Raw genomic sequence first — 22,601 nt, forward strand, 5'->3', positions numbered from 1 at the left:
ATTTATATTTCCCACCTCTACCTGTGGATTGAGGCAGGTTACAAAATGAACAAACAGCAATAAAATACATGATACATATACAAACCCACAAAAATTAAATAATCCCCTACCCTGCCCTCCCTTAAAAAAGAATTAAACAAATCAAGAACAATATAAAAACAAGTTAAAATTAGATAAAATAGCAAGACCATCAAAACTAACAAACTAGAGGCGAAACATCTTCTTGGGGGAGGACAAGGCTTTCCATATCAGTGTCAGTGGAGTAGGAGGTCAGTCTGGAAAGGCCTGCTGGAAGAGATCCGTCTTGACAGCCTTTTTAAAGGCGTCAATAGTAGTAATATGATGAATCTCCTCCGGCAGGTCATTCCAGAGTTTAGGAGCAGCAGATGAGAAGGTCATCTGGGTAACTTCTTAGATTTACTTTCTCATGTCTCAAAGGGACCTAGTCACTTTTTTAGTTCCTAAAAAACCTGAAAACCAAAGAGCCACTGATCTGTGGTATGAAAGAGAGCAATGGTGCCAGTCAGCCCCAGTATGCCATTTCTCCTTCACCATTTAGCATGGCCGCCATGCCATAATTTTAGAAGTTAAAGTTACAGTTACATTATGAAAGTAGTGCTGTTATCCCTCATTAAGTTACAATTCTAATTTCGTGTAATTATAAGAGTTGTTTGGAAAATAAATTGATTGCAAACAACTAGTTATGTGTAACTAGTTGTTTTCAAGATCTGCAACCAGTTATATTTAGAGGGTAACTTAGATCATATCCATATGTTGTTTTTTGTTTTGATTATAAGGATTCTTTGCATTAAAGGTGACTTGCCTTATTTAAAGCTCAATTAATAAAGCAGGTCAGTCGAGATACCAAGTTTCAACATTGATAAGCTGATGTTGCTTGCTTCTTTCTTTCTTTCCTTCCTTCCTTCCTTCCTTTCCCCACCCATCCCATCCCGAGGTGCTTCTATCAACATCTTTCAACTGAAAACTAACCAAAGTCTTTCAGATTGTACAGAAAATAATTGCCTCTTTTCAACTGAAGTATATTTCTCCCTGTAAACCATCCTCTTCTAAAACCCAAGAGAAATTCAAAGAGCTAATAGCAGGTAACATGAAAGAATGTGTTCTATAAAGCACATTCTTCCATGGAATGGGTATTAAGGCTGATAAATAATAGCTGCAAATATAATTCAAACAAAAATTGGACTACTCTCACAGCAAACAGAAGTGTCCAATTTCATCAGTGTCTAGACAGGAATGAAGAGGAGTTCTTGTCCTATAGCGCCAGCTCTAGATTGCTTTATAATCCGGTTTGAGGGGGTCAAGGTGCTCACTTTTCATGATCACTGTGTAAAAAGATGTTTACAAGAAAGGACAGGGATTTTCATCCTGTCAGTGTGATTTTCTGTTCCATTTCTGTGTGTTTTATATTGACAGATGACGTTCTTTGTAAACCACAGAAAGACCATCTGTACCTTCTAGATGTCTTAGACCACAAGTCCCATAAGCACCTTTATCATCATTTTATTAGATTGACAGATGGTCTTTTTAAACGTGAAGGCAAACCCAACCCCTTCCTAATTTTTGGACTTCAACTCCCATGGGCTGCATGACCAGCATGTCCATTAGCCAGAGTTTATAGGAACTAGCCCCAAACATATGGAGGTTGCAAACCCCTGTTCTAAACCAATGCTGATCATCTTGGCAGGAAAAATGCACAAATATAGGATGGTGACACTTAATGTGAAAGCAGTGCATGTGAGAGAGATTTAGAAGTCTTAGTAGACCACAAGCTAAATATGAGTCAGAAGTGTGTGATGCAGCACTCAAAAATACAAATCTGGGCTGCAGCAACACCAATACAGTATCCAGATTGAAGGAGGTAATGGAACCACTCTATTCTGCTTTGTTCTGATCTCACATGGAATACTATGTCCAGTTCTGGACAACACAGTTCAAGAAGGATATTGACAAGCTGGAACACATATGAAAGATCTGGAAATCAAGCCCTATGAGGAACAGTTTAGGGAGCTGGGTATGTTTATCTTGCAGAAGAGAAGACTGAGAAGTGACACAAAATCATCTGTAAATATCTGAAAGGATGGCATGTAGAAGATGGAACAAGCTTATTTTCTGCTGCAGCAGAGATTAGAACATGAAGCAATATATTCAAATTACAAGAAATGAGATTCCACCTAGGAAGATTTTTATTTTACTGTATGACAGTGGAATGGATTGTTGGGTAGTGGACTCTCCTTCTTTGGAGGTCTTTTAGCAGGTTGGATGGGGATCTTTCAGGAGTGTTTTAGTTTGTATTCCTGCATGGCAAGGGGTTGGATTAAATGGCTCTTGTGGTCCCTTCCAACTGTAAGATTCTTACTTTTGATTAAATATTTTTCCCATTAATGAAAATTATATGATCTGCTAATATATCCCTTCTAAATTCCCCTTTCCTTCTTGCCATCTAAGAGCCCTTCTGGGAACATGGCTACCACTGACTGCAAAATAAACCTTGAAGTTATTATCCTTTGGAGTGTTGAGGGGAGATTCTGCACTCCTCTTCTATTGTTTTCTAAAGAAAAATTGACGGATTCTATTAAGATTCAATGCAAATTTTTATAGTTCACCCTTCATGCTAATCAAAAGAAGACGCACAACCCATCCCTTAAAAAAGGAAAAAGCTCTCATGGTGCATGTTAAGTGCAAAGATACATTGTGGAAATGGGTGTCTATGTGGGAAGAAAAGGGAGCACTTTTAAAAAGAATGTGTTTGAAGATTCAGATTCATAGGGGCTCCAGCTGTTTTCATCCAGTTTTGCTCCCCTCAAACAGGAAACTAGCATCTCATATTGATATACTGTTTGATCTTAATGTATTTTAAATCTGCCCTTCATCCTTGCAGATACCCAGCTGATGCACAGGAGTATGATTTTTTTTTAAAAAAAGAAACACAGTATAATATGCCATCAATGTGAAGCCTCCAGACTGTGAGTCTGTTGTTGTTGTGTGTCTTCAAGTATTTTCCGACTTATGGTAACCCTAAAGAACACGTCATGGGGTTTTCGTGCCAAGGATTGTTCAGAAGAGGTTTGCCATTACATTCTCTTGAGGCTCTTGAGCCCTGTGGGTTTCATGGCCAAGCAGGGAATCAAACCCTGGTCTCCAGAGGTGTAGTCCAGCACTCAGACCACTATGCCACACTGGATCTCCTGTGAGTATTATTTATATTTTATTTATTTAATCAATGCATATACATCTGACTATATATGAAATAATACCTCAGGCTAGTCATGATTTTTACAAATGGTCTGACTAGACCTGCAAATAACTTCCGCTCTTATCTCCAGTCAGACCAAGTGTGCGAGCAACTTCTGATCTTATCTCCAATCACTGTTTTTGTTCTTACTCAAAGCCTGGAAAAAGTTATTTTTTTGGATGATCATTCCCAGAATATCTCAGCTAAGATGGAATACTGTTATTAGCTCCAACTGTCCCTGGTTCATTGCTCCTCTAGAAAAGGAACACTAAAGAACTCGTTCTGTGCTGCGCGTATCGCGTCCGCGGAGTCGCGTCCAGCAGAGCTGTTCAGGGTAGTGAAGGAGCTCACTCAGCTACCCTCCTCCCTGAACTCTATTTTGGAACCATCCAAGGCCTGCTGTGACGAGTTTAACAACTTCTTCGCGGATAAAACCTCTCGGATGAGGGCTGATCTCGACGCCAGCATTTCTTCAGGAACCAGAGTAGAAGTCTCCAGAGCTTCCGTGGACTCAGTTATACTGGATCATTTTGAGTCGGTGAGTACTGAGGAAGTGGACAAGATCCTTCAAAGTGTTAGGAAGACAACATGCTCTCTCGATCCCTGTCCCTCGTGGCTAGCGGCTCAGGGGCGCGTGGCTGTAACCATCATGTTGCGCCGCATAATCAATGCATCACTCAGGGAAGGGTGATTTCCATCCAGCTTAAAATTGGCCATAGTAAAACCGCTGTTAAAAAAGCCCTCCCTAGACCCCCTGATGCATAATAATTATCGGCCTGTTTTGCTGCTACCTTTTTTTGGGGAAGGTGATCGAGAGGGCAGTTGCAATCCAGCTCCAATTGGTCTTGGATGATACTGATTTTCTAGACCCATTTCAAACCAGCTTCCGGGCGGGCTATGGAGTTGAGACTGCCATGGTCGCCCTGGTCGATGATCTCTGTCTGGGCATGGACAGGGGTAACGTGTCCCTGTTAGTACTCTTAGACATCTCAGCGGCTTTCGATACCATTGACCATGGTATCATTCTGGAACGTGTGAGGGAGTTGGGTATCAGGGGCACTGTGGTCCAGTGGTTCCGTTCCTACCTCTTGGGTAGACTCCAGATGGTGCAGCTGGGGGATGTGTGCTCTGATAAGAGGGCGCTTACATCTGGTGTCCCTCAAGGAGCCATTCTGTCCCCCATGTTATTCAACATTTACATGAAACCGCTGGGAGAGATCATCCGGAGACACAGGTCAAGGTGTTATCAGTACGCTGATGACACCCAAATAAGTTTCTCTGTGTCTCCGACTGATGCAGTGACCAAGGATGGCATCTCTCCTCTAAATGCCTGTCTGGAGTCGGTAATGGGCTGGATGAGGGAAAACAGACTCAGTTGGAATCCAGAGAAAACGGAAGTGCTCGTGATAGGTTCCCAGGGCCCGGGGAAGGATATTTGTCCACTTGTCCTGAACAGGGTCACGCTCCCCTTGAAGGACTCCGTTCGCAGTCTGGGGGTGCTTCTGGACTCGTTGCTCCACCTGTACATTCTCCACACCTCCAATCTCAGGGTGGATGCAACGGTCAGGAGCACCTGTTATCAGCTTCGGCTGATACACCAGCTGCGACCCTACCTGGGCTGGGGGGACCTTGAAACGGTGGTACATGCTCTGGTGACCTCTCGGTTGGATTTCTGTAATGCGCTCTACATGGGGCAACCCTTGTACCATACTCGGAAGCTACAACTGGTTCAGAACATGGCAGCAAGACTGGTCACTGGATCCTCCAGGACCAGCCACATGATACCTGTCTTGAAAGATCTACATTGGCTGCCTATTCGCTTCAGGGTGCAATACAAGGTGTTGGTTATAACCTATAAAGCCCTAAATGGCTTGGGCCCAGGGTACTTGGAGGACCGCCTCTCCCTATACAATCTGCCCCGCGCTCTCAGATCAGCCGGGAAGCAACTGTTGAGGGTTCCAGACACAAAATATGCTGCAACTGCTCAGAGGGTGTATTCTATCTCGGCCCCACAGCTCTGGAACTCTCTTCCCGGCGAGCTCTGCTCAGTCACCTCCCTTGACCAATTTAGGAAGAGGTTAAAATCCTTCCTCTTCGAACAAGCCTTTCCCCAGACAATGTAACATCTGTTAACTCCCCACTGCACACTGCACATGCACTTTTGAGTCAGCTAGTCTGTATGTTTTAGCTTGTATTTTTTTAACCTTGTTTTAATTGTTTAATTGTTTTAATTGTTTTTATATTGATGTATTGATTGATTGTTGTTACAATTTGTATATTGTATACAACCATGTTACCCGCTTTGATCTACCCAGGAAAAGCGGGCTACAAATAAATGATTTATTATTATTATTAAAGAGATCAGTCCTTCTCTTCTCTTCTCCTCTTACTCTTGTGTCATCAAATTTCTATACTGCTTCCAATTTGCACAAATCCCAGAGCAGTTTACACCACCATCAAAAGCAATACAGCAGTGCAACAAAAATAATCACACCATATATAGAGGAATTCTAAACAGTGCATAGCTGATGCCTGGTGGAAAGCTAAGACAATGTTTTCAGTAAATGCCTAAAACTGGGGTAGGCACATGCAGTTCTCCCGGACATATTTGTAGCACTGTACCCTTTCAGATTCTACAGAACATCTTTTTAAAACACCTCAAAAAGTGAACTACCCCATCTGGAGAGAGCGTCTTGTACTTACAGTTAATTTGGTGCCTCTAATGAAATCCATGATTGGCAAGATTCTTTTCCCAATGGTCTCCAGATGTCTCCCTGCTTCTTCTTTAGTGAGAGGGCTGAAAGGAGCTTTATGATCTGGGGGATTGAAAAGAAGCCACACCTGAAATTGTCCTCTTTCTCAACACTGCTTGTCATATAAAGAGTAAGAACATGTAGTTGTTGTTATTTCATTATATGGCTCAGGCCCACAATATTTGGCAGACCCCATCTCCCCGTATGAACTGGCCCGGGCCCTGAGATCCTCTGAAGAGGCCCTTCTTTTCTTCTCACCACCACCACAAGCACGGTTGGTGGGGACATGAGAGAGGGCTTTCTCAGTGGCTGCCCCTAGACTCTGGAACTCCCTTCCCAGGGACGCCAGGATGATCCCTTCGTTGATGGCCTTCCAGTGACAGGTTAAAACCTTCTTATGCAGGCAGCCTTTTTAAAACAATGTACCTAAGGACTAGGGTGTTGTATCATTTTAAGTGTTTTAAAATTTTATATTTTTAACTGTATTTTTATATTTTAATAAATAATCTATGTTAATATTCTAACAATTTAATTCTGTTGTAAATGTATCACTTTTCTATGTTTTTCATTGTATTGTTTTTAAATATTGTGAAGCCGCTCTGAGACCCAGTTCTGGGAAAAGGGTGGGATACAAATAAGTATCGTCATCATCATCATCACCACCACCACCCCATGATGTTGCAGTATGGAATGCTCCTGTTATGTAGCCATCCTACCAAGCTAGGGACTTTACCAAATGAGACCAAAAAGTGGAATTTTAATGGGATAAAAGTTTCTTTGGCCAGTACTTATAAGACAACATGTCCACCCTGCTGCTGCCTGTTACTGTAGTGCACCTTTTCAATAATGGACAAACCCCGTCAATGAGCTCTCAATCTCACTATTATAGTGCAGGTATTATAGTGCAAAAAGCCTCTTCACTTCACTTTTGACATTACAGCAGTCACATAGCAGAATGGGAGCACATTCTCCTCCTCTCTCCTCCTCCCACTCACTATTCTGAAGCATGTTAAGTTTGTGCCTGTTAGATTTCCTCCCCTCTTTACTGTGTTTGTGTATTTTTGGCAAAACAATAAAATACAATACAAGAAAATAAAAAATATTTTTAAATCATTTGTAATTGTTTCTGCTGTAATTATGCAAACATAGCAAAATTAAAAATATATACAGTAACAGGCACAGAGTTAGCCTGCTTTTGAATACTGAGTGGGAGAGAGAAGGAGGGAGGAGAATCAGCTCCCCCCCACCAGCACTAACTTCTGTAATGCCGGAATTGAAGTGGAGGCTTATTACACCCAGCTGGGAGTTTCCAAGCAATTTAGTTGTACGAAAGAAGAGAGGTGTGATAAGAAACATTTTCAAAGCAGTATGTTCCTGTTTCCTTTCAAAACGTGATTGCTATGTGATAACGTTCTAAGTCACCTCTCAGAATATACTATTCCATTATGGCACAGATGATCTTCTTGGGTACTCCACCAACAAAGGTTGGCTCTGAGACAGGACCCATTAGAGCCAGTGATTGCCTCTGTCAACAACAGTCTTGGCAGCTTTGTACAGGTGTTGACACTCCAATAGAAGCCACCTATCTTCTGTCTGGCTCTCATGCACAGGGTTGGCATCAGTACTGGTGGGATGGTGGCAGAACTAGTTCTCTTTCCACTCAGGCAGGGGGGAATAGGTGGACTTTTGTTGCTTTGTTGGAACTTTAAAACAAATGTTGGATAGCCATCTTTCACTGACATTTTAACTGTGGATCTCTGGAATCCAGGACTGGATGGAAGGGGCTTGGACTGGATGGCCCTTGGGATACCTTCCAACTATATGACTTTCTATTTTGTTACCTGAAAATGTCAGCAACTTCCTGCAAGACATCTTTTCTAGAAATTTTCCAACTTCTTTGTTTCGGAAGCCCAGTGTCAGCAAATAAGTTTGTGGAGAAGGACATGACCAGTCAGCTGTCTGGGGCAAACTGTGTAGTCCATGAGGATCTGAAATAGGAAAGAAAGAGGAACTTCTGTTACACAGGAGCTTAGAAGAGTGGTGCATATGGCACTGCTTATTTCATTTTTTTTCTGGATGAAGCTCAAAGCAAACTGGAATGTAAACACTGTAAAAAAATAATCAAGACTAAATCCTTTAATAAACATTATTTATTCTGCTGGAATGATCAAGGACCTTCCTCTTTTTACTTTTAAGAATGTTTTAAGCTATATTCCTTTGGGTGAAATCTCTCAGGGGCTGCACATATTCTAGGGAAGGCAAGGCCAGAATAAGCAGTGGGTAGGTCAGCACCTAAAAGTCTAGAAGGCCATAGTATCAGGTTAGTCAGCCACTTTATTTCTGCTGTTCTCTCTCACTATTTTTCCTGGGATGCATCCACACTGCAGAAATAATCCAGTTTGACCCCACTTTAACTGCCATGCCTCAGTGCTATTATTATTATTATTATTATTATTATTATTATTATTATTATTATTAACCTTTATTTATAAAGCAATGTAAATTTACACAGCGCTGTACATATAATCTTTTTAATTGGACGGTTCCCTGCCCTCAGGCTTACAATCTAAAAAGACACGACACAAAGGGAGTGGTGGTGGGGAAGGGGCCTTTCTAGTAGGATAATACATATAAAATACATAGCAATATAGGAAATAATTCAATAAAACAGGCACCAAAAGAACATCAAATAGTAAGTGACAATTATTCAATGCCTGGGAAGGCTTCTCTGAACAGGATGGTCTTCAACTCCGTTTTGAAGCTGGTTAAAGAAGTGATGGCTCTTGTTCGCGGGGGAAGAAGGTTCCAGGAGTGAGGGGCAGTGAGTGAAAAGGGGCGAATTCAAGATGGGGCAGAGGAAATCCTGGGCTGAGACAACAGACCTTGACTACCAGAACGGAGGGCCCGAGTGGAAAGGTGAAGAGAAAGAAGGTCTGATAAGTAAGGAGGGGCCAGCCCATGGAGGGCTTTAAACGTCAGCAGTAGGAGCTTATACTGAATGTGGAAAGGGAGGGGGAGCCAGTGAAGGGATGCCAACACAGGAGAGATGTGGTCAGAGCGGTGGGTGGAAGTGATAATGTGTGCCGCTGAATGCTGAACAGAGATTAAAGGACGGAGGTGAGAAAGAGGAAGCCCAGCCAGGAGGACATTACAGTAATCAAGTCATGAGATCACTAGGGCATGGACCAGGATCTTGGCAGTAAAGGTGGAGAGATATGGTCAGATTTTGGCAATATTGTACAAAAAGAATCTACAAGCCTTGGCTGTGGTCTGGATCTGAGGGATACACGACAGAGAAGAGTCAAAGATAAAACCAAGACTGCGGGCTTGCTGGACTGGTTGAATAGAAATGTTGTCCACAGAGACAGAAAAGGAGTGTTGAAGGGTGGACTTAGGAGGAAAGACAAGAAGCTCTGTCTTGGACATGTTGAGCTTCAAACACCGATGGCGCATCCACTGCGAGACAGCTGTGAGGCAAGACGAGACTTGCTGTTCAAGCCTTGGAGAAAGGTCAGGGGTGGAAAGATACAACTGGGTGTTATCAGCATACAGATGGTAGGAAAAACCAAAAGAGCTGATGAGTTTACCTAAGGACAGTGTGTAGAGAGAAAACAGAAGGGGGCCCAGAACAGAGCCCTGGGGGACTCCAACAGATAAGGGAACAGGAGATGAAGTTTGACCACCTGCAACCACCGCAAAAGATCTGTCTGACAAATAAGATCTAAACCAGTCGAGAACAGAGTCTGAGAACCCAGAGAGTATGTCAACTAGGAGACAGTGATCAACAGTGTCAAAGGCTGCAGACAAATCGAGAAGGATGAGAACAGGGTAAAGGCCATTAGCCTTGGCCTGTAGAAGGTTATCCGCTTTTATTTTAGCCTGCTAGACACATGAAGCCCAAGCTGCCTATCTATCAGCGAAAGACCACGGCATGTGCCCAAATCCAACCTTGTGCCTCTGGTGTTTGTGCCTGCATGTTTGTGCCGAGAAAAAAAATGATGAAGTCAAGACAGGGAATGTGTGCCTGGGGCTTGGCAAAGGTCCAGAAACCTCACACAATCTGATTTCGTGCCACTAAAGGGCTGTCAAAGGCGTGAGGACAGCGATGGAGGGCACACGGTTACAGCAGCTGTACGTGCCTGAGTCTGGACCAGGAAAGACGTTGCCACCGATCTGAGTACAAAACATGCAGCCCTCTCTCTACTAACGAGGAACACTGAAAAACCACAACTCCACAAATGGTCATATACGAAAAAGGGAAAAGCCAAGTGTGAAAGGAAGCACCACACTGGCTACTGACTGGAAGATTGTCAAGGTACTTTCTCTTCCACCGTTCCTGTTACAACTGCGTTTCTCAAGAGGACACCCAAGCCTTTGTCCCTTTTCTGCTTGCCACCACTTTAAGGTAAATTCAAAAATTATTATCTTATTATTATAGTATTAGTGAATTAACCTGTATTATAAAAGCGCTTACAATTTACACAGCAGCATTGTACATACCCAACTCTTTTAATAGGGGGTGGTCCCTACCCTCAGGCTACAAGCGCAAAAAGGGGACACGGACACAAAGGGAGAAGGGAGAACGTGGTGGCAGGGGACGCCAGGGAATGAGGGCCAGCCGTCCGAGTTCTTCTCTACCTCCACAGGCCAAAAATTTAATTTTAAAAACAATTATTAACATGTGCTGCGACATCCATTGGCCCCCATCGAACCGAGACAGAAGACCAAACGTGCAGCAGGACCAAGCAGGGGGCCTATAAGCAACAGTATCCAAACACACACATTACAACACGTTGATCACATTGTACAGCATTATGCGAAACATTTTTAAAAAAAAAAAAAACACAACCGCCAGCAACATTACGCGACAGGCTTCGGGACAGTCTTCCATGCACCCAACCAAAGCAGCACGTGCCAGGGCTACTTACAAAGAACTATGCTGCTCAGCAGCTATGGAAGCAACCTTCAAGCCTATAATCAAAGAGACCATCGGAGGAGAGTTAATCACTTATCCTGACAAATACAAAGCTCTTTCTGCCTCTCTTTCTTTCACACTGAACTGAAAATAACAACCCATCCTTAGGGTTCCCCCATCAACCATGGGCCACACCCAACATCATACGGGGACTTACCATTAACACTGAACCTAACGCCTGAGCATGTATAATGGCAGCAAACCACCACTTATAGCTTCCTTCTTTACCCCCTCCTCCATTCTGCACAACACCTATCTTCTATAGTTTGCCCTGTTGAATTCTAGATTGTAAGTCCTTAGGACCGTACTTATTATCTTATAGTTTGTGTGCTAACCATACACCAAAGACCTGAAAGACCTCTTCTCCCTTTCCCTTCCCTACACCATTATAGCTTTATTATTTCACACTGACTGCCATGGTTGTATCCTATGGAATCCTGGACTTTGTTGTTGATATGACAGAAGAGCTCCCTGGCTGCGAATGTAAACGTGTGTGCGTGTGCGTGCGCGGAGCGCGCACAGCATGTGCCTCAACTTCACTGCTGATTTATGGAGACACCCCCCCCCGCTTGAATTTCACTGGGTTTTCTTAGGCAAGAAATACTCAAAGGTGGTTTTGTTGTATACAGCCTGCCGCACTTGTTATTCATTGATCGTCTCCCATCCCAATTATTAATTCGGGCTAATCCTGCTTAGCCTACCGCCATCAGCTTTGGGGTATTTCGCATGGCCAGCAATACCCCCTCTTTAAAGTGCAAATCTCGGATTCCTCTAGGTGGTGCCATGTCAGTTAAAATGGAACATATCACTATCCACTGCTGCAGTGCAACAGGGCCTCGGGGCTAGATAGGCTGATAATGTGATTCGAATAAGCAGCTTCATGAATTCCAGTGCCAGGGATCTCATGGTCTGTAGAACAAGGGTGGTTTTGTTGTGCTTGACTGCTTTGCTTTGCTTTGGTTGATCTGCTGTGACCCTCAAACAATCATGTCTCTTCCTGCAGACAATATCCTGTGCATATTGTAAAGAATAACTTACTGGAAACAGATGTTCAGAGGAGAGCATGAACACTGATTTAGTCATTCTGTTGGGGTGATACACCAGGAAGGATATGTCATGTATTCATTAAAAATAATTTTTAAAAAAAACTTTCCCTTTCTTTTGATCATGAACGGGACTCCCATGCTCAGGATTTTATGTCCATAAAGGCTCTAGAGAAACATAAATCTAGGATGGCCACGCCAAATAGCTATGACAGATGTGCAAATATGCTGGGGAGAAAAGAAATGGGTTAGCCTTACCACTTACCCGGATCTCCATCTCTTGCTTTCCCTCTTTCAGAAACCTTTATGATGTTTCATCTCATAGAACCACCCCACTTTTCTTGTATTCGACTTTGGGTTGCATTAAGAAGCTTTGCTAGCATGACTTCTCCTCTACCCACTCCTACTGGAGTCAAGGACGGGTTAAACAAAAAGCATCATGCAGCAAAGTGCTGGCAAAAGCTTTCATATCAAAGCACCTTACCCAGGGTGCAAAGCATCAGGGAAGTTCGCGAACTGCCAGTAACCTCAAGTGTTTCACCAGGAAGAGGAAAACACCAAGGAAGGAGGAGGAGGGGAGGAGGCGGAGGGAATCCTTATCATCATCATCAGTGCACGCTACACCACAATTATAACCTGCTGGTACCGCTTAATCGTCATAGTCCATTCTGGGAAATCCTTGGATTCATAAACTCTAAGAGCTGGAAGAGATCTCAAGGCCATCACATCCAAACACTCTACCATCCATGCGAGGACTACCCAGTCACACAGCCTGTTAAAACGCTTTGATGTTGCGCCGGTGTGAGGGCAACACATCAATATTTGGTACCAGATTTCCCCTTCGTGACTGTAGTCACCGCTTGTGAGCTGGAGAAAAACCTCCCTTTCTCACTGTAAAACATCTGTCGATAGGCTTTTATTCTTAGCAGAGTTCCATGTGTACAACAATATTACATCGACCAGCACCACTCATTAGTAAAATCCGCTCTTGAGCTAAAATTCGTGGTCACTACTCGAGCAAAGGCCCGTGAGGGCTACTAGGCCTTGCCTCTCCAATCTGGTATCACAACGGGGTTTATTCAGACGCGAGTTTTTGGCGCTTTTCCTGCTAGCGCGCAATGTTAGCATACCATGTTGCGCAATAACGTGAAAGCGCGATGTTCTTCCAGACACCATTCATTTTCTATGGGAACCCGTTGCGCAACGCTCCCGTAGTTTAGCGTCATTCCTCCCCTTTTTGGGCATTGCGGGCAAAGTGGCAGCCAGGGCCGTGTTCCCGTTATCTGCGAATGTTTTGTGAAATGGTTTTGGTGTGGTAGGCCGCAGCAACCGCAATGCTAAGTTATGATTGCAAAGTTCCATGACTGTGGGCTGTTTTTTGACCCCTTCCCTTCGGTGGCCTTCCTTCAGGACAACCCCCCGGGGGGGGGGTGGCTCTGTCTTGCATGCAACACCTAGAAGGCTTCCAATGTAAGACAACCCCCAGGGGTCATCCATTCCATTTTATTAATAATAAAAATTATGAAAAAAATAAGGGACCTAAGGGTCATCCATTCCAGCCCCTTCCTCGCCCTGCAAGAACACCTAGGAGTGGCTGCAATGTCAGGGGTCCTAAGGGTCATCCATTCCAGCCCCATTCCTTGGCCCGCATGAACACCTAGGAGGCTGCAAATGTCAGGGACCCCTAAGGGTCATCATTCCCGCCCCATTCCTCTGCCCTGCATGAACCCTAGGAGGGTGCAAATTTCAGGGACCCCAAAGGGTCATCCCAAGACGTTGGCACGCTGAGAGAAAAAGGGAACTCCGCAAGCCGCGAGGCTTATTTTTTGAAAAAAATAAACTAAACTCAAGACAGGGCGGTGTATATATTTATTAATAAAAATAATGAAAAATAACTAAAAATCAAGACGGGGTGATATATTTATAAATATGAAAAATAACAAAACTCAAGACAGGGGTGTATATATTTAATATAAACATTGAAAAAAACACATAATCAAGATCAGGGGTTACATTCCAATAAAAATAACGAAAAAAACTAAAATCAAGCAGGGCTGTGATAGTACTTTATAATAAAAATCATGGAAAAAAAATAAAACTAAAAGACAGCAGGGTATGTTATTGTAATAATAAAAATAATGAAAATAACTAATTATCAGACACGGGTGTATATGTTTAATATAAAAAAATGTATCCTGTCTCACCCACTCATGTCATCCAGAATGCCTCTGCACTAATAATACTAATAATAATAATAATAAATTCATCACGTTAAATGCCAGAACGGATGTTGTATTGTCATGCATTCTTTTATGACTTTTAAAAGCAATCAGAGCTGTCCTGAATCCTTGCAAAAGCATGTATCATTTTGCCAATTGCCTAAATGACCAAAGCACAATGTAACATTCAATTGTAAACATTCACATTTTAGCATGGATTCTCCAGGAAAAAAAAGTGCCTTTTATTGTTCCCTTTCACTTTTAGTGCGACTTCCAGCAAAGGGATACGTTGCCAAGGGCAAATACACACAACACACCAACAAACACCACACACACACCACACACACAATATCATCATATATTTACAGTATATATATAATATTCCTCAGGAAAAACACAAAAAACATGCCACTCATTTTGCCAAAAATAGTTTATTTAAAACTGGAGGACAGTGTCTGATGGGCGCTCTTGTTCATGCCTGCCTTTGCCTGACCTGACCTGCCCCCTTCCTCCTGCTTACACTTGCCACTTGCCTTCCACTGAGGCTGAGACAGAGTGACCTGTCAGTTCCAATGACCCTGGAAATCAGTTGGGAATAAAATGGAAATGTCAGCGCAGGTTACTGTATCTGACTGTAGCACCCACATATAACACAAACAATAATAATATAACAACACATAATAATATGGCGCTTAAGTTCCGGAGCAAGAGAAAGCAAGCACCCAAAAATCATGTGCATAACTTGTCAAAAGAGGCTGCTCCCTGCGCCTCTTTTCCCCACCTCCCCAGCTTCTCTCCACAGCCCTATTTCCCTGGGCAATCCTCCTCCTCCTCTTCCTTCCTTCTGACCACTCACCCCTCGAGTGCCGGTCTTCATCCTCCTCGCAACTGCTCCATCATAGATGCCCTCCATGGCCCCTTCTCCCCACAGCTCCTTCCTCCTCCTCCTCACATCACTTTCTCCACTCCCCCCCACCACCAAAAAGCCACCCGGTTTCCCCTTTTTGCCTTCTGTCATCCTTTTCATCAGATTCCCCTTTTTCCTTCGGCTCTTTCCTCTTCCCTTCCCCTCGCTAAACTAGGACCCTAAAGATGGGGATGACCCCCTTGCTCCCCAGAAGCTCAAAGGTCATGTGCCACCAAAGGCTCCAAAGGGGCATGCGCAAGGATTTTGATGCGAAATTCGGAACAGAAACGGAAGGTGCTGGGTGTAGTAGACAGTTCGCTAAGCATGTTTCGCACGAGCAATCGGACAACTTCGCACAATTGTAGGCTTAACATTAACATTACGGGGGGGAATGAGGAAACACAAGCAATGTGGTAAGACATCGCGCGGAAAACATCATTTTGCAATGTTCTTTACACTTCCTTAGCGCCATTGCGGGTCCAAAACTGAGTCTGGTAAACTCCAAAGATTCCAGCCCACCATCCTGAGTGGCTTTTCAGCGACTGGGCAGCAGTGGACCGACTTACCGCACTGTTGGCTATCTTTTGATGCACTTCCTGTTTAAATGCCATCATTAGGGCGCACCGTAACCCTTAATGCCTGGTTACTATTAAAACCCACATTGTACATTTCCTGGCTCTATACTCCCAACATCCCCAACAGTTGGCATCCAGCCTCTGTTTAAAACCTCCACAAGGAAGAGACTCCACCACTCTCAGAGGCAGATATGTTGTTGCACAACAACTCTTACTGTCAGGTGTTTCTCCTAATGTTGAGGTGGCATCTCTTTCCCTGTGTTGCATCCACTGCTCCAGTCCTAGTCTTTGGAGCAGGAGGAAACACAGACGCTCAATCCTTCAACTAGATTCCTAGTTGGAATAACAAAGGAATGGATAAGTGGAGCCCTATCTCAATATGACATCCTCTCAAATATTAACAGGCTATCATATCATCTCTAACCTTCTCCAAGCTAAACATACCAAACTCCCTAAGTCGCTCCTCATATGGCATAGTTCCAGACCTTGTACAGTTAGCGAGCCCGCGCCCCACCCAATCAGTGGGAGATACATCCAGCCTTGCCGTGGAAATGTGAAATCAGGATAATAGCAAGCCTTATGGAAATAATGACTTCCAGAGGAAGCTGACCATAAAGCTCATGACGAGGAGCAGCGAGTCCTAAAGAGAACATCTCACTAAGCATTTCTAGGTTCTCCAGCATAGTCAATTTCCACTGGAAACTGCCATAAAATCACTCTGGAGAAACCTAGAAATGCCTAAAGAACATATTTTTTCAGGTATGGGTAAGTGGAACTGCAACTACTCTTCCACAGATATGGGGGTCATACTGTCGTTTTAGAGACATTCTCTGCCAGCAAGCTTATGGTCTCACCAAACTACAAATCCGAAGATCTATAGAATACAGGCCTGTCGTTCAGCGACATCAAAGTGCTATATACCACGACGTGAAGTGTGAAATGTACTGGATCCCACGTTACACCAGGGGAACTGCACAAAGATCATACAATGCAGGGACTCACCCTCCCTGCTCTAGCTAGGTATTCGTGAGCACTGGGAGGGCCACTTTGGCACTTCCCAACCACTGACAGGCAACAACTATGGGAGTCACAGAAACTGGTAATGATTTTCCAGTAACTGGAAGCCCTTTCCATCACTTTGACCCTTTTTCCTCTCTTTCAGGGAAGGAGACCCTCAGCATTTATAAACAAAGCAAAATTTCAACCAAAGGACTTCAGCCATACACACACACACACACCCCAGCATGCATTGGGAGAGCCAGGGGGCAGGTCCTCATGGGGAAGACCACACATACACACCGACTGTGTGATAGTTATTTATTTTATATTGTTGGCATTTGAGAGCCAGCACACTCTCTCAGGCCTTAGAGATGGCATGCCAACCCCCCCTCAAGAAACTTGCGAAGGAAAATCCCAGATAGTAGGTTCAATAGGTTATGGTCACCATAGGTGAAAACTACTTGAAGGCACAGAACAACAATAGGCATACTGTATTTTACTCCCAGAGAGGAGGAAAAGAAGCAAGCATCACTTGCTCCCCACACCACAGCCACCAAATGTCTGTGCTGGGCCCGTCAGGTGAAAACCTGTCTATGTTAACTGTGGTCCTATAGCTTACTCTGAGAGAAGAGGTTAGAAAGAGCATCTCTTCTTTGACTCGCACATAGCATCCCAGCACACTTTCATTCCCCAGGACGTCTTGCCATAAGGGCAAACAGATCAAATCAACTGTTTCATCAGAGGCAGCATTCAGCTGAGAGTGAAGTGGTATAATGCACACACAAGTACCTGTTTATGTCCATTACAAAAGAGAAGACAAATACCACATTACCAAGCCTCTCCATTCCAGCCGAGCAGCGACAATTGTCTTGGCTTTGGAGAACATTACTCAGACTTTACACAAACCTTCCGAGCATTTTACCATCGAGGACGTGACCTTGAGATCCAAAACACTGGTGTCAGTCTGTCAGTGAAACTGGCAAGTGGTAATTTCTCAGTTCCACCACAGAGATTTTCCCGTAGTCATTCCCCGGGTGAAAAATCTTTGCCTTCCTCCTTTGCCATTTTTGATTTGTCCCCACTAAAGGCAAATTGCCATTTTAAAAAATGCCCATTAGGTTAAATTGTCCTCCCCATGTATATGCAATTACTGTGCCATATCTTAGACAAACACTATCTTTCAAAATGACAGGCAACAGAACAGTTTTCTCAGTTGGATACAAATAAACATGTCAGGGGATAGCAAACATGTTGCTCCTAGTGGCACGGCTTTAGCCTCCACCATATTGACTGTACTATGCACTTTACCCCATGGTTAGGAATTATGTGGTTGGTGATATTGTGGACTGCAACTCCCAGCATTCCTCACCATTGATATATGCTGGGCAAGGACCACAATCCTACTGCTAGCTCCAGTGAGGGACTATCTGTTGAATCCATGAGATCTACACTTCCTGATTTCCATTCAGTCCAATGGGTCTAGTTCTGTTGAGATTAACCGTAGGTGTTTCAGGCTGAGGCCGCTGGGATTGGCCAATCCAACACATATCTGGAGAGCCTCATGATCCCAACTCTGGTTTAGATCTGTAAACTCTATGTAGATGGACTGTTTAATACCTTGATGCCCTGCAAAAATGCAGTTATCAGATCACACATAAGCCTCCATCTGTACACGCTGAATATCCCAGAGCTCTGTTTGGCAGGGAGTAAGACTTTGGAGCTCTGCCAGTAGGATCTGCAAGTCTGCAACAAAAATGTTGCCATTGGAGTGCATTTATTTATTATCCAACCATAGCATCCCATTTCTCCTCCAATTCCCGTTTTCAATCATCCTGAAAAAATCATTCATTATCCATGGCCTCACATCAGCTCATGTGGCAGCCTTCCCTGTCTCTTTAGGATTGTGGTGTGTTCATCTGAATCTTGCAGATTCCACAACCACGACTACACCACATGCTGTGGGTGGCAAAAGTGGAAATGTTATTTTTTGGACTTGTATTTGTTGTCCCATGACTTCCAAGTTATGAGTACCCTTGAACTGGAGTCTGTCCAGGATCCAAAGTGATCAGATGTCCTAAGCACAAAGGAGGACAAAGGCTCTCACAAATGTGGGCCATTCAAGAAAAAAAGTAGGCTATTACAAAATAAAATCTAAAAATGGCCATGCCTATATATATATATATATATACACACACACAACACACACACACATACATACATAATACATATATATATCATATATATTCATGTTCTAGTCAAATGGAGGACGTGCTCAAAAGGAGGACATTTTGAAATTCCTCCTGGACCAAAGGTGGAATGTAGCTATGTCCTGGAAAAGGAGGGGGGCTGGTCACCAACTGCCAAGGTCCCCAGTCATTAAGAGCTTTGCTCAGGTCTGAGGACCCAGGGCCATGCTTCCTTGGATGAGTCTTCTACAAGGTTCATTCAATAAAGTAAACTCGGCCTACAACAGAAAAACGACATTTTGGAAAAGTGGCCATATTTTTCAAACAGTCTCCGTTAGTCGATACACTGGCCCGGATGCTCCAACTTTTTCCACCCGTCGAAAAATCATTTCCCGGTCTGCAAAATCGGCCTCGTGGCGGTGAGACCTCCTCATTCGACCAAATGCTTTTCCCGGCGAGTGACTTTTTCACGAATTTGGAAACAAAAAGAAGTCACAGGGGGCCAAACTGGAGGAAAAAAGGATGGGGGCAGCAATTCGTAGCCCCATTCGCCAATTTGGCCATGGCGGCCGCGGAGGGAGGTGTTGAGCTGGCGTGTTGTCATGGGTGGAACAGCACTTTTTCTTCGCCCAAACAACCGGGCCGTTTTTCTTCATCAGCATCGAATCGGCCCAATAATTGGGCATAGTAGAGCCCGTGATGTTTTACCCTTCTCGAGGGTAATCGATTGAGGATCACACCTTGTGAATCCCAGAAATGGTGGCATCACCTTTCCGGCCTCAGAAAAGGCACCTGGGCATGGCTCCATCAAAAACCGACGTGGCGGCCACGAACAACACTCGTTGAACCAATCTTGACGGTCACCATCAAAGGAGAAGAGTCACCGTACACAGCATCCACCAGCACTCTTTGATTTGCTGTGCATTTCCCTTATAAAACACAAGAATTGAATCACCGAACGATACTGCTCTTTTTCCATTTTGTAAAACCGACCGACACGCTCGCTTCCAAAGGCTATCAAACAAAACAAATAGAAGGGAATGCCTGAACTTTGACAGTAGGGGCTTCTAAAAGAATTAACTGCACATGGTTAAAACTCTTTGTAACAGCAGCGCCATCAGGTGGGAGGCTAAGACTTGTTGAATGACCCTCGTATTTGTACTGTGGTCTTCTCTTTTCCTTCTGACTTCCACTTTATGAAGTATTGTCCTCAGTGCCAGTGAGGCACATGATCTCATTATATTCTAATTGAAGACAGTCCCTGTTTCATCATCTTGGCATCTAGAGAGAGTTAGACCTGATTTGCTCAAGGACCCATTCATCTTTCTAGCAGTCCATCGATCCTTAGGACTCTCCTCCAACACATTTCAAATGAGTTTATTCTTCCATCAGTTTTCTTCACTGTCCCGAGTATACATATACATAGAAATCAGACTACAGTTCCCATAACTTTAACAGCATCCTCAGGGCCATGCTGGTTTGGGGCATAGGGGAACTACAGTCCAAAAGTAACTTTCCCCGGCTCTTGATGGATGGGTGCTCTTTTGAGATACATCTGAACCTTAGTAATATAGAGGAAATGACTCCACAAGCTGTTGGTTAGATTATTTACTTCTAGGCTTTTAAAAGCTCTATAAAATTGTCTGTCTGTCTGTTTGTGGACTTGGGACAGGAGAACTGATGCATTTGAAATCTACCCTTGCTTATTCAGCTGGTCTTATTTGAGAAGTGTGTGTCTTGTGTGTGCTATAAACCATTGGTTTTAGCCATTGTTCTGTAACTCTCTTCTCATGGCTGTTGGTTGGTTGTATGGTACTATTAGACTTACATTTGTTAGCTGCTTTCTCACTTCCAGTCCCAGCCTAGCCTCAGTGTTGATGTATCTCAATTAGAGAATGCCTGTAACAAGGTTTGATTTCCAATTCATGTGTGCATTTTCCAAGTCACAAAACATTGGCATGTGTCAACTACTATCTGCACGAACTTCCCCTTCCAGACACAGCTTCAATGTTCTAGACTTATACACTCTAGGTATGTACATTCTGCATTCTAGACTAAAACACAAAAAATGTGTCATAGGAGTCGAATTCAGCCTCCTAGTTATCTCACCTTGCTTTCTTCTTTGTCTTCCCCAAACAGACCAGGTTTCTAATCCTATTGCTGCAAAATTATGCAAAAGCAGACAATGCCTGCTGAGACAAGCCAATGTGGTATAGTGGTTTGAGGTTCCAATCCAGGGTCCGATTCCGCTCGACCACAAAACACTGGTGACTTTGGGCAAGGCACATGCTTTCAGCCTCAGGGGGAAAGCCACTGGCAAAACCTCCTCTGAACAAATCTGCGCCCCCCCAAAAAAAAAAACCTAACATGATAGGTTCCCTTATAGTTGCCGGAAGCACACTTGAAGGCAGAACAACCATGCACACACTACACATGGTGCTGCGACACCTCAAAAAGCCCCAATTCCCTAAGGGGTGAGTGCCTGTCACTTGCCCACGGCACACAAGTAGTGGGTGAACCATTAGAGGTGAGAGCAAGGGTGTTTTGTAGCTGCTGAACAGCAAAATCCTATTTTGTTAGACCTAAACACGAATAGACCTTTAGAAAACATATCAGTATGTTGCACCTGAATTCATGTTAACCCACAACTGATACACTAGTTACCAAACGCTCTTTCACACACACCGTTCTAGCACTATGGTTCCACTTAACTGTGATGGTCCATCCTATGGAAGCCTGATGTCTGTCGTTTTGAGGCTCTTGGCAAGATAATTGTAAATACCCCCTCCCTACAACTTCAGATCCCAGAATTTTGTAGGATGACCATGGTAGTATGGGGAAATCAGAAGCTTTAATGTGTGGGGTGAAAGGACCCTGGTCACAGCCTTCCCATTTGGACAGAATGAGAGAAAAAACAGTAAGTAAGTCTATTTAATTATAACAATTATTTCTAAATTCTTATATAAGCATATAAAATTAGCACTATACTGAGCTTTATGCAAATCTGTGACAAGTTTGTTTTTATTTTTTCTTTGCCTTGTTTGGGGGAGATGCGTTTCTCGTTCTCTTCACCATGGGTGGCAACTTTAAAGTAGTTGTATGTAGGTCATCAATTGTTTGCCCTTTGTATTATACTCTGCATGCACTGCCTCGTCTCTGGATCCATGTTTGAACAACCTACAATTGAAATCATTTCTCCAACCTTGAAGAAAATCTCTGGTGGTGTAGATATAACCTTCAAAGAAAGTAAAATTCATTTTCTTCTTCTCATGAGATATTTCTCTAATGCCATATTCTTCCTATTGAAGGCATAGACCCACACCGTGGAAACTGTTTACAAATGTTCTTATTCTACGTTAAAACTGACTTTCTGAGAGTACGATAGGCAATGCGTACCTGGAACTATTTGAATTTTTCTCTAATTAATATTCAGACCCAAAATATGTTATCTTTGCATGGACTGTGCAATTATTAAGGGGGAAATATCATCCATGAAGGTAATTATTTTCGTTTTTCCTCTTCTTTGTTCCCCCCCCCCTTCTTCTTTAATAGCAGCTCGCGATATAAACACAAAGTGGCCTACCATATCTTTCTTCCCCCTTTTTAGGCCTGATTGAAGAAGCATCACAAGAGCAGAATGTTTTTCAGTGATGTACACCACCATTTGCACTTACAAGTAAAGGCTGAACAA

General features: G+C 43.5%; 1 protein-coding gene across 1 annotated transcript in view; it reads right to left on the reverse strand.

Moving 5' to 3' along the window:
- The window catches only part of LOC121926243 (spermatogenesis-associated protein 16-like), a 79,358-nt gene extending 71,397 nt beyond the window's left edge, over positions 1–7,961 (reverse strand). The window contains exons 1-2 of the mRNA XM_042459049.1: positions 7,848–7,961; positions 5,957–6,069 (exon numbers count right to left, since the gene is read on the reverse strand). Coding sequence (XP_042314983.1) covers positions 5,957–6,069; positions 7,848–7,878 — 144 coding nt within the window. The 5' untranslated portion in view covers positions 7,879–7,961. The remainder of the gene's footprint in view (positions 1–5,956; positions 6,070–7,847) is intronic.
- Positions 7,962–22,601: the final 14,640 nt, after the last annotated feature.

The sequence above is a fragment of the Sceloporus undulatus genome, chromosome 3 (genome assembly GCF_019175285.1).
Source record: "Sceloporus undulatus isolate JIND9_A2432 ecotype Alabama chromosome 3, SceUnd_v1.1, whole genome shotgun sequence".
In the NCBI taxonomy this organism is placed as follows: Eukaryota; Metazoa; Chordata; class Lepidosauria; order Squamata; family Phrynosomatidae; genus Sceloporus; species Sceloporus undulatus.